The following is a 12,745-nucleotide window of genomic DNA, read 5'->3' on the forward strand; positions in this document are numbered from 1 at the left end:
CCATGGCTGGGGCTGCTTGTCTGCTGTCCTGTATCTTTTTTAACCAAAATAAAGATTTCCCTCTTCTTGCCATACCCTTGACTGTCTGGTGCCACCTTTACTTCGGGGTCCAGGGGATGGGGGCTGTGATGAACGTGCCGGAGAACATCTGGCTTACTTTCACTGCCAGCTTTTTTCCAGCTGGTCAGTTCTCTTCTAGAGATTTTAAAAAGAGGCACAACAAATTCAGATGTGACACAGAGTGACCAGTGACCTCTTCACTGCCCCTCCTGAACTCCTGGTCTCAGTTCCTGAGACCAGAGACCTTCAAGCCTTAGCCGACGTCTGAACTCTGCAAATTCCCAGCCCAGGCTGGGACAGAGGATTTAACGCCAGTATGGGACTGTCACACCCCTGAACTGAGTCTAGCTCAGTTCCTTCCCTCTCCCCAGGTTCTGCCCCACATCGAGATACAAACACAGGGTGCTAAGAGCTAAAAAATAACTAGAGCGGTCATTTAGCAAGGGCTTCCCAAGCTCCGGCCCTGTTTCCTCATCTAAACCTATGAGGAAGGTGGTCACCCATTTTACAGATGAGGAGACTGAGGCTCAAGGAAGGCACAGGAGTTGCCCACGATCTCCCAGCTGATAAAGCAGCAAATTCAGGATTTGAACTTGATCTCTGCCCTGATCTCTCACCCTTCTGTGCTACCCCAGGAATGAATACAGCTGCTTCAGGAGGAGGGGATCTTAGAGGGATAAACCCTAAAATTAGAGAATGTCTTTCATAGCCAGCAAGCAGCTTAGAGATGATCTATGTGGCCTCCTTGTACTGATGGGGCAACTGAGGCCAAGAGGCAGAAAGGGACCTGCCCAAGGCCTTAGAGCTGAAATGCAGTCCCACTCCCTGAATTCATTCCATTCTCTTTCCCAAAATTCCACACTATGTCCTAGATTGGACTGGTCTAGCAGATGTGGGATACTCTAAACAGCAGTGCCTTGAGGAGAAAAAGTCTCAGGGTAGCTGAGTCACTTAAAAGTAATCTAACATCCCCTCCCAAAGGCAACTAGTAGAGTGAACTCTTGGCTGGATAACTGAACTCCTGTTTACAACTAGCCAGGGGGAGAAGATGCCATAGCTTCCTCCAGTCACCTGTGTGGTTTGATCATTCCAAGACAGAACATTTCCTAGGAAGTTCTTCCTGAAATCTTAACCAGAGTCCCTCCTGCTGCAATCAGAGCCCTCTCCTCTGTTCTCAGTGGAGATAGATAGCAACTGATTGTTGCCTTCTCTGTGCCACAACCCTTCCAAGCCTGTTATTACCAGCTAAGAAGGATTGGTTGTCTATGGGACCAGAGGCCTTGAGCCTGGCTGGTAGGATGGATGCTATACAGAAGTGTGGGAGGTAGCAGGCAGGATGAGGAAAGCCCCTTTGGGCTGTAGCCCCAGCTCCTGTGCTGCTGACTTAGGCGGCTGACTGTGGAACTCTGTGCCCTGCTGGGGCCTGCCGCCTCCTGCCTGTCTGGGCTCCTAGACTTGGGAAATGGAGCCCTGGAGGCAAAGGGAGGTGCCTGAGACAGGAACTGAGTCAGGATCGACAGGCCAGAGCGGGCAAGAGACGTCAGGCAGCCTGGCTCCCAGATTCAGCAGGGGAGAGGGAGGAGCGAAGGGGCTTCTTTTCTCTTGCCCAGGGCTGTGCTGAGGGCATGGAGCTTGCGGTGTGAATCACCACACTGCCTCCCAGGTTTCTAGTGTTCTGGGATCTCCAGCTTTCCCCAGGACTTAGAAAGCCTGGGCGGGATGACTAGTACAAAGGAAGGTCCTTGAGAGCCCAGGTCCTGCATAGGCCAGAACAGGGGTCTGCAAACTTTTGAGACGGAAGAGCCGCCAGGCGTCAGCAAACTGTGGCTTGTGAACTGAGGCTCTGAAGTAAAATTGAAAATGAAAATAAAACTATCATAGTTTCATTTATAAAAATTTTAAAGGATATTATTTCATATAATGGTGATTATGTAAAAATATATGGCTCTCGAATAATTTTTAAATTGTTGTGAGGGACAGGATTGGCTCTTCCTGGGGTCGGCCAACTTTTGAGACGGAATGTTCCCAAAGAGCCGCACGTGGCTCGGAGCCGCAGTTTGCCGACCCCTGAGCCAGAGGAATGTCCAAGATGGAGACGGAGGAGGCAGTGCTGAGTGAGCACATCTGACCATTCAACCATCTTCTTTCCCCTGTGGACACCCAGCTGGGAAGGCCCGGTCTTCAATTGAGGCCTGGTGTGGGGCCCTCCCTCATTTCGTAGACCCCGACTCCATGTTTGTGCTGTGTGTGTATATGTTTATAATAATAAAATTGGTTGGATTTTTTAAAAACGATAATAATAGTTACCATCCACTCTACTAAGTGCTTTCCATCAACTCATTTAATCCTCACAACAAGCCCCATTTTACACTTAGGAAAACTGAGGCTCACAGAGGTTAAGTCATTTGGCCAAGGCCACAACAGCTTGTAAGAATTGAACCCAGGGCCAGCCGAGTGGCGCGATGGTTAAGAACTGGCTTGGGATGCCAGAGGGCCCTGGTTCGGATCCCACATATGAGGGCCAGTGACACTGCCCTCCACAGCTAAGATGCTGAACAACAGCTCAACCTGGAGCTGGGCTGCCGTGAGTCGCCGGCGGCGGCGTAGGCTGCAGTCCCTGTGGCAGTGGGTTGCCATGGGCTACCATGTGTAGCCGGCAGCCAGCGTGAGCGGCCAGCAGCCGCAGTGAGCAGCCATCCAGAGGCCGGCGACTGATCTGCCTCACCCTGGAAGAGTGCAATGATGGTGCCAGCTTGGGCCAGTGAAGCAACATCCTCCACAACTAGACTGAAGAACAAATAACAACAACTTGTCTGTTCCCCTTCCCCGATTCCCCAGCGCTGTTCCCCTCCCCCAATTCCCCAACAAAATCTTTACAAAAAAAAAAAAAGAATTGAACCCAGGTAGTCTGATTCCAAAGATACTTGGCTATTCTGTCTCTCAGAAAAATAATACACATTCATCACTGATAAAGAGAATAGGAAAAGGAAAGTCACTCACTCAGTCTCACTACCTAAAGATACCCTTTGTAAGCTGGAATTTTAGTGTATTTCCTTTCCATCATTTTCTGTGTTAGTGGTCTGATTTGAGCAAAGCCTTCAGGATAGCAAGCCTAAAATCCTTTCTGCTTCCTTGGAAAACCTGTAGCATCAGCCCAGACATGTCCCTACTTTTCCTTCTAAGAGGCAGATCTCATTTTTGGGCTTCAGCGTTCTGGCCTAAGCCTCCCTCCAGAAGGGGAGGGTGGGTGTGCAGACACCAAGAGGAACCTGGGGAGGGACAGGCCTGTGAAATGGTCCTGGCTCCAGAATTAAGCTGGCTGGATCCCAGTGAGGGGACCCCCACCCCTGAGCCCCATCTGAGCTTTAGCTTGGGGTGGGGCAGATAAGCAGGAACCCACTCTCATGGACGCAGTGCCAACACCTTTAGATGAAAGAAACTCTTGGCTGACACGAGGACAGTGCCCCAAAGAACAGGGACAGAAGGTTGGCAACAGAGAAGTCTCCCTCTCTGAGGCCCCTGTCAAGGGTCAGAGGCAAGGCCATGGTCAAAGGGAAGGAACCGGAAAACTTCTGAGAAGCAGGCTGTGGGAGGCAGTACTCAGCTGGGACTGCTGCCCTATAAAACAAAATGGTGTGTGTCACTGCCACCTCCTTTTTCTGGGTCCTGTTTCTCTCCCCAGTTGCTAGCATCCCCCCTGGGTAACCACACTGAGCTAAGCCTGCTTCCCGGCCTCTGGCAGAAGGTGGGCTGGGTCAGGCAGGAAAGTGGGACAGCCCGCTAGCCGGGCCCCCATCCTCTGTAAGTTCTACTGATACAGGATGGCAGGTGACTTGGAAGGGGCAGGTGACCTGGTGTGGAGAGCCAGAGGGTAAGTCCTCAAACAAGTCGCAACAGGCCACCAACTTGAAAGGGAAAATTGTGCTGCGATGGGAAATGTGTCCAACAAACCTACTGGGTGACTAATTACAAAGGCTGGGCTGGAGCGTCAGAGGCCGCTCGTTAAACACCTCATTAAGTGGCACCCTGAAAGCTGCCACCTGTGCATTCTGGGAGCTAAGAGAGGACAGGACCCTGAGGGGGAATGAGGACGGGGATAGAACCATTTTAGGTAGACTCCAGAAGAAGCTTGGATCTCACTTCTAAATACAGCCTGGAGCTCACAAGTTAGAAGCCTCAATGGGAGAGAAACCAAAGGAAGTAGGATGCAGGGGACTTAGTAGCTGTGTGACCTTCAGCAAATCTCAGCCCTCTCTGAGCCTTAGTATTCCTATCTCTAAAGTGGAGTAATAGTCACAGTCCTGCCCACCTCACAGAGACATACATAATAGGGATTAAATTAGATATGAAGGTGCTTGGGAAACTATACAGCCCTACCTAAACATGAATGATACCACCTGAACCAAGGGGAAAACATACTTGGCAGGATTGGGAACCCCATCCTCCTGCAACCTGGCTTTATGGGGTCTGCCCAGGCTGACGTGGCCAGGTGGCCAGGTGGTTGAAGCAATCCTTAGCCCCTGAAAGGACACCATGAAGGAAAATCTGATTTGAGAAACTGGGGCAGTTACCTAATGAGGACACTCATGTAATGGAAGCCCTGAGCAAGAGGGGGCAGCCTGGAGCCTGGAAAGATGCCTACACAGGTGGGGCCAACACCCAAATTTCTCCTGCTGACTGTTGGATGACTCATTCTACATCCCAGCCCTTTTACCTTTAAGGAAGAGCCGGAAAGGGTGTGGAGAGGAGAGGGAAGTAGGTCTAGGGCCTCAGTCCCACCCCCGGCCCCTCCCTCCCCACCCTGCTCTGGGCCAGGCCATCCAGCCAAAAGGCAGGCTGAGAGCTGCAGAGGCGCAGAGTCCAGCATTGGTCCCAAGGCAGCCAGTTAGCCCACCGCCTGTCTGTCTGTCCCCAGAGCCATGGAGAGAGCCAGTCTGATCCAGAAGGCCAAATTGGCTGAGCAGGCCGAACGCTATGAGGACATGGCAGCTTTCATGAAGAGTGCTGTGGAAAAGGGTGAGGAGCTATCCTGTGAAGAGCGAAACCTGCTGTCAGTGGCCTACAAGAATGTGGTGGGCGGCCAGAGGGCTGCCTGGAGGGTCCTGTCCAGTATCGAGCAGAAAAGCAATGAGGAGGGCTCGGAGGAGAAGGGACCGGAGGTGAGAGAGTACCGGGAGAAGGTGGAGACCGAGCTCCGGGGAGTGTGTGACACCGTGCTGGGCCTGCTGGACACCCACCTCATCAAGAAGGCTGGGGACGCTGAAAGCCAGGTCTTCTACCTGAAAATGAAGGGCGACTATTACCGTTACCTGGCCGAGGTGGCCACTGGTGATGACAAGAAGCGCATCATTGACTCAGCCCGGTCAGCCTACCAGGAAGCCATGGACATCAGCAAGAAGGAGATGCCGCCCACCAACCCCATCCGCCTGGGCCTGGCCCTGAACTTTTCCGTCTTCCACTACGAGATTGCCAACAGCCCTGAGGAGGCCATCTCACTGGCCAAGACCACCTTCGACGAGGCCATGGCTGACCTGCACACCCTGAGCGAGGACTCCTACAAAGACAGCACCCTCATCATGCAGCTGCTGCGAGACAACCTGACGCTGTGGACGGCCGACAACGCCGGGGAAGAGGGAGGCGAGGCGCCTGAGGAGCCCCAGAGCTGAGCCGCGCCTGCCGCCCTCCCTGCCCTGCCCTGCCCGCTCCAGTCCCCCACCCCTGGCAGAGAGGACTAGTATGGGGTGAGAAGCCCAACCCTTCTCCCCAAATGCTCTGCCCCACCCAGCTCAGAGAGGCTCCACAGAGGGACCAGCAGAGCTGAGACCACCTGGAGCCAGAGGACGCTCCTCTTCCTGCAGCTGTCGCGTGCTCCTACCACTGGTCATCCCACCTAGCCCTGCTCTCTGAACCCCCTCCTCGAGACTCTCCCTGTGAACCGGGCCACTTCTTACCCCCTCTTGATTCCCTCCTGCCCCCGCTGCCCCTGGATCTTAGGAATTGAGGAGTGTCCCACCCTTGTAGCTGAGAATTGTGAGAATTGGACCGTGTGGCAGAGGCTGGAGATGAGAGAGAAAGAGAGTGTGTGTGTGTGTGTGTGTGTGTGTGTGTGTGTGTGTGTGTGTGTGTGTGAACAAGACCCAGAATGAGAGGGAAAGCATGTCTGCTGGGTGTGACCATGTTTCTCTCAATAAAATTCCCCTGTGACACTCCTCCGGTCTTTTCCAGTTATTGGTGGAGGGCAGGGACTGGGATTGGTGTATGATTTACAGAAAGCCTGACTTTGAACCTCTGATTTGGAGCCGGTGACTCCAGGTGAGAGGTGGGGGTCCAGCTCTCTCCATCAGGGTGGTCCCCAACAAATTGGTTTGGTCCCAGGAGGGTCAGGTGAACCTAAAGGCCGCTGAAGAGCTCAGATCTGAGGGGACAGGGAACCAGTGAAGTCTCAGGTGTGAGTCTGAATACAGCGTCGCATAGAATATGCTGTAGTGAGCGGCACTGAGCACCACGGATTTGAAAGCGAGGAATAGTCAGTCCCATCAGGGAAATGCTCAGATCTGAGAGGCGGGAAGTACGATCTGGGGCCAGGGTATGACGCCGCCATTAAACGCCCAGCTCCGAGGAGAGGGAAACGCCCCCTAGCGTTCGCGGATGAGGACAAAATGAAACGGGATGACGGGGAGGAGACGCGAGCTGGGTGGGAGCGGAGGCCGGTGCTGGCCAGCGGAGCCTGCCTTCTGCGCTCCCCGCTGCAACACACGCCAGAGCCTACGGCCACCTCGCTCGCTCCCGCCTTAACAGCCAAGGCTGGAGGCGGGCCCGAGGCCCATTTCACCCAATCACGGGACAGGGTTCCTCAGGGTACCGCCCTCGGGGCCAGGCTGACCAATGGGATAATGAGCGGTGGACGCGCGCGGCGCGTCTTCCTGACGCCCGCCGGGCCCTGCGGGTGCGGCGACGCGCAGCGGGGCTGAGGGGCCCAGCCACCCGCCAAGCGCCGAGGGGCGGTGCTTTCCGGGTTTCACTTAGACAAGTTGCTACCCGCCCGGACCGAGAGTTCGGCATCAGAGCAGCGGGACGGGGCGGTGCGGAAAAAGCAGTCCCTTCCCTTTGAGTAATCTGCTTAACTTGTGGTGGCTGGCGGGCAGGACCGACTTGGAAAAGGCCACCAAGGCGTCCCCACAACCTATCAGAGTCCAGGCAGCCCTGAACTGGTGGCCAAGAGGCTTGGATTGTGTCCCTGACTTGGCTGTGTGACCTTGGGAAAGCTATTATACCTCCCTGGACCTCAGTTTCCCCTTCTGTATCAAAAGGGGTTTGAACTAAAGGCTCTTGATGGGGGAAAAAAACGTGAAGAATCTGGGTTCTCAAGTCAAACTGCCTGGGTTTGTCTCCCAGCCTGCCTTGGCCAAGGTTCTTAACCTTGCTTACTTTGTGTCCCCATTTGTAAAGGGATTAAAAAAATAGTACCTTCGTCTTTAGAGTTGCTGTGAAATTTGAGAAAAATAAATGCACTTAATAAATGCTACTGCCCATAGTACATGTTAGCTATTATTAATTCTACAATAGCACCAGTAGTCTAGGACAGGGGTCGACAAACTGCGGTTCACGAGCCACATGCGGCTCTTTGGGTACATGTGGCTCTGAAGTAAAATTGAAAATGAAAAAACTATCAGTTTCATTTATAAAATTTTTAAAGGATATTATTCACATAATGGTGATTTCATTTGTTTTATGGCTCTCGAATAATTATTTTAAATTGTTGTGAGGGACAGGATTGGCTCTTCCGTCTCAAAAGTTTGCCGACCCCTGTGCTAGGGACTACAAAATTATATGAAGTGGTCCCTGCCATCTCAAAGCTTATGATCAAGTTGAGGAAACAAGGTACNTTTAAAGGATATTATTCACATAATGGTGATTTCATTTGTTTTATGGCTCTCGAATAATTTTTAAATTGTTGTGAGGGACAGGATTGGCTCTTCCATCTCAAAAGTTTGCCGACCCCTGGTCTAGGATTTACCCAGCACTTCTGTGCCAAAAGCAGAATCATCAGTCAGGCCCAGTCCGAAGGAGCAGCTTTACTGCCAAAACTGACCTGCGTGCTCAGTGGGCCACCTGAGAATGCTGGCCTGACATCAAGTGGTCACTCCTCCACCTGGCCAGATTGGGGGGACTCAGTCCAGCCTCATCAGGTTCCCTAGAGTCCATGTTTGGTCACACCTATGAGACTCAAAACTGAAGGGCTCTTATAGAGCTAGTAATTCTAAAGAGGAAGTTGGCAAGACCACTCTGATGCCTCCTGGGTCTCCTGTTTTCTCCCCGCCTTTCCTGGAAGTGTGTTGGGTTTCAAGGTTCCAAACCAGGCAGAGACTCGGCTAGGGCAAGTGGCTCCCCCTCAGCTATGGAAGTGACCTGATTTCTCTTACCAGACAGGTCTGGTAACTTTCTCTTAATGGGGTAGGTCCTGGGAAAGGAACTTCTTTCTCTTCTCTCAGCCTCTGACTGCCTACTCCCTCTACACCACTCATAGTTGCCCTATATGGGAAAAGGAAGGAGCTACCTACCCTAAGGTAGTGTGTTGGTGTTGAAGAATTTCAAAAGCATATGCTGTGGATTGGAACATCATCAAATCCGGTAGCTCGATGTGGGCTGGCTTGGGCTCCAGCTTCTGACCATGAGGGTCTTAGACCTTTTTATCTTTGACATGTTTTTCTTAAATTGCTGTAAAGCTTTCTTACTGTTACCCAGTGTGGGGTTTCAGTAAGCATTTCTTGCCATCTTTTTCTGGCCTAGATTTGCCAATTTTTAAATTTCAGTGTTTCTTTTGGAGTGATGAAATGTTCTGGATTTAAATTGTATTGATATTTGCACAATTTTGTGACTATAACAATATTGAACTGTACACTTCAGAAAGATTAGTTTTATGGTATGTGGATTATATCTCAGTTTTAAAAAATCAGTCCCAGAGGGCAAAGCAGGTAAGAATGCCAAGTTCTGCTGGAAATTTCATGGCCATTCTCCCTTCCTATTGTCCTCGCCACCACTTGAGCACATTCTTTTAAACTTCTCCAAATTTCAAAGCCCGTTTTCAGGTCAAAACAAGACTAGTCACCTTTCCTCTCCCCTTAACACATATACAGAACTTTGGATATGTGCTGTCTATCCTACCAATGCTTTTCATTTTATAGGTATTTATTCAGTTATGATTTCATATCTACTTGGTTCTACCTCTGGGTTTGTAGCTATATCCTGGGTTTCTTTTTCTTTCTTTCTTTCTTTCAAGATTTTATTGGGTAATTGGGAAAGGGGAACAGCCAAGTTGTTGCCCTTCAATCTTAGTTGTAGAGGATGCAGCTAGCTCAGCTCCAAGTCCAGTCGCGCCGCTCAGCTCAAGGTGCTGTGTTCAATTAGTTGCGAGTGGGTTAGTTGCGGGCGGGCGTAGCCACCATCCCATGCAGGAATCGAACCGGCAGCCTTGTTGTTAAGAGCACATGCTCTATCCTCTGAGCCACCTGGTGGCAGCTCAGCTCAAGGTGCCGAGTTCAGTCTTTAGTTGCGGGCGGTTGTAGACCGCCATCTCTAACAGGCAACCTTGTTGTTAGGAGCACATGTTCTCACCAGCTGGGCCATCCTGCCACCTGTTGGCAGCTCAGTGGCAGCTCAGCTCGGGCACAGCTCAATGGCCCATGTGGGAATCGAACTGACATGACCCTGTTGCTCAGAGCTTGCACTCTTGAGCAAGCTCTTAACCAACTGAGCCACTCAGCTGGCCCTGACCTGGGTTTATTTCTTATCTCCCCAGAGAGCTTCTTAAAAACAGTAACTTTGTCCCATGCTTCTTCCTTTCTCCCCAGTGTCTCCTGCAAGGTTTTGTGTACAGGAAAGGTGCTCAGAACTTAGTTTGAAAACTACTCTTCCAAATGCCTGGAAGTCAGGTTTAGTGCCAGGTCCTCTGTGTAGAAATGGAGATACAGCTAGTTCTGACAGAAGGCCGGGCTGTCTAGACAGACTGGGTTTACAAAGATTCAGATAATCCCAGCCCTATCCTTTCCACACTGCCAGAGTGTCCCCCAGGAAACAGAGGCGGAGGGCTTGCAAAGATCTTCCTCTATCAAGAACTTGAGTGGTATGGGGGAAATCTGTAATCTAAAATTTTCTAGAGAAGATATCTACTCTTCTCTTATATGTAACTACTTCAGAGAGCAAAGTCTAGATTGGCTCCGTAGATCCACAGGGGTAGGTGATGGGGAGCAAAGCACTGGGGTCCAGTGCCTTCTCAGAACAAACCTGGCACCCTAGGGAGGCCATGGCGTTGGAGTCAGGCAGGCCACTGTGGCTTCTTCCAGAAAGGCAAGATACTCCTATACATACACACGTCCACTGTCCAAATGTCCAGTGCCTTTTCAGGAAAACCTGATTTCAGATGCTTGTACCAAGATTGTTCATCTAACCAACAGTGCCCCACTTCTTCCTAGAGAACAGAGTACCCTAACAACAGCAGCTGGCATGACTACGTGTGCCAGGCAGTTTCATACCTTAATCCTCATAGCAATATGTATTATCATCTTTGTTTTGCATATGGAGAGACCAAGGCTCAGAGTAGCAGCTAAATAACCTAATAACCAAGGTTATTCAACTACTTATGCGCTCGGGGAGTGGAATGGGTCAGACTCCAAGTCCCATGATTTTTAAACTCCAACAGCTGTTTTCAAACTACGTTCAGAGGGTTCGTCAGAAGCTGCCACAGCGCAGGAACTCAGTAGTCAGGGTTTCCCCTTTCCACACTCGTTAGCTAAAATAGCCACACGTGTGTGTGTTTTGTATATTGGCATTCCCTGAATTAAAAATAAGTTTAAAAAGAACCACATTATGCTATGCTGCCCCGCTCCTACCTTGAACTTTCTAAGAATCAAAATCTTACTCTACTCTCAATCTCAGGGCCCATCAGAAAGGAATCACTGTAAATGAGAAAAAACTGTAGTGGACCAATTTCCTGGTTTGTTCATCAAGTTAAAATTTCCTTAACCTGGTTACATCCTTTGTTCCTTTTCAATTCTTCACTCTGTTCACAGGGCCTACCCATCCCCTCATCCCTGCTGTGTGTGGGGGGTAAGGAAGGTAGGTTTCTGCAGGCTAGGTCCCCCCTCCTCTCAGAACCCTCCAGCCCCACCTACCCACTGAGTCAGGAGCCAGGAATGTCTGTGGGGGTAGCAGACAGGTATGTCACCCTGGGGGTGTCAGAGGCTGATTCATCTCTCATCTCCACCCAATCTTCTCCTTACTGCTCTCTGGGAAATTTAACTCTGTTTAGAGATACAAGAGGGAGATCCCAGACTCTGAATGCAGAGTCCTCAATTTGTGGCTAGGGACAGTACTTGATACATTAGATTATGGTATTTAATAAATATTTGTTGAAAGAGAAGGCGGGAGGAAGGAAGGAAGGAAGGAAGGAAGGAAGGAAGGAAGGAAGGAAGGAAGGAAGGAAGGAAGGAAAAAGGAAGGAGGAAGGAAGGAGGGAAGGAAGGAAGGGGCAGGCGGGCACATTTTCCCCACTTCCTTCCTCCAGAGTCTCCGGAATAAAGTTAACCTGTAATTTCCTTGTCTGACTGCAGAAGGGACTTATTTTTAACTCAGGATAGATTATGTGACCACTGTATGCTTTATGAGTTGGGAGAAATCTTACTCATGTCCCAATGTCCCTTCCATGCTGTTTCTATGATCCAGAGCAATGTGGAGGCTCCAGGATTTATAGGAAGAGGCCACCATCCAGTGTGAGGAGCTGTATTTGCACAGAAAGAACACTGTTTGAGATTTTATTTTTATTTGGGATGGCTTATTTATTTAATTATCATTGTTTTAAAAGATTTTTTATTGGGGAATTGAGGGATGGGAACAGCGGTGGGGAATTGGGGGAAGGGGAACAGACAAGTTGCTGTCCTTTTGTTCTTCAGTCTAGTTGTGGAGGACGTTGCTTCACTGGCCCAAGTTGGCACCATCACTGCTCTCTTCCCGGGCGAGGCAGATCAGTCGCTGGCTTCTGGACGGCCGCTCACTGCGGCTGCTGGCCGCTCATGCTGGCTGCTGGCTACACACGGTAGGCCCATGGCAACCCACTGCCGCAGCCTACGTACGCCATCGCCAACGACTCATGGCAGCCCAGCTCCAGGTTGAGCTGTTGTTCAACATGTTAGTTGTAGAGGGCAGTGTCACTGGCCCTCATATGTGGGATCCGAACTGGGGCCCTCTGGCATCCCAAGCCAGCTCTTAACCAACGCGCCACTCGGCCGGCCCTGGGATGGCTTTGATGGGACCTTTCATCTCCCTCTTCCGCAACTTCTTCAGCGTTCTGGATGGGGGAAAAAAATTAAAACTTTGCTATGTATTCTAGTCCAGAGTACTTTACCAATACTCATCTTTTTTTTCACCTTAATTGGGCTCCAAATCCCCATCCCATCCCCTCACAGCTCCTCAGTCTTAAGCCACCTGGGCTTCTGGGGCTGTCTGAAGTTGGCTACCTGGCTGGAAATAGAGGACACAAGGGTTGTAAATTAAGCTATGGCTTCCTTTGTCCTCAGCAGGCATGATGCCATGGAGATACATGCTACTTTGGGACTCTTCCTTCTAATAGGGACAGGAAGAGGAGGTGGGCATCCCAGACCAGGCTGGGTCAGGGCTCAATGGCCAGGAG

General features: G+C 50.8%; 1 protein-coding gene across 1 annotated transcript; it reads left to right on the forward strand.

Moving 5' to 3' along the window:
* Nucleotides 1–4,839: 4,839 nt before the first annotated feature.
* SFN (stratifin) lies at nucleotides 4,840–6,269 on the forward strand. The gene has a single exon (XM_019650136.1). The coding sequence runs from the start codon at nucleotides 4,980–4,982 to the stop codon at nucleotides 5,724–5,726; it is 747 nt and encodes a 248-aa protein (XP_019505681.1). The 5' UTR covers nucleotides 4,840–4,979; the 3' UTR covers nucleotides 5,727–6,269.
* Nucleotides 6,270–12,745: the final 6,476 nt, after the last annotated feature.

Source organism: Hipposideros armiger, unplaced genomic scaffold (assembly GCF_001890085.2).
Source record: "Hipposideros armiger isolate ML-2016 unplaced genomic scaffold, ASM189008v1 scaffold_138, whole genome shotgun sequence".
Lineage (NCBI taxonomy): Eukaryota > Metazoa > Chordata > Mammalia > Chiroptera > Hipposideridae > Hipposideros > Hipposideros armiger.

Coding starts and splice junctions, on each gene's coding strand:
- SFN (XM_019650136.1), top strand. CDS start 4,980: ATGGAGAGAGCCAGTCTGATCCAGAAGGCCAAATTGGCTGAGCAGGCC.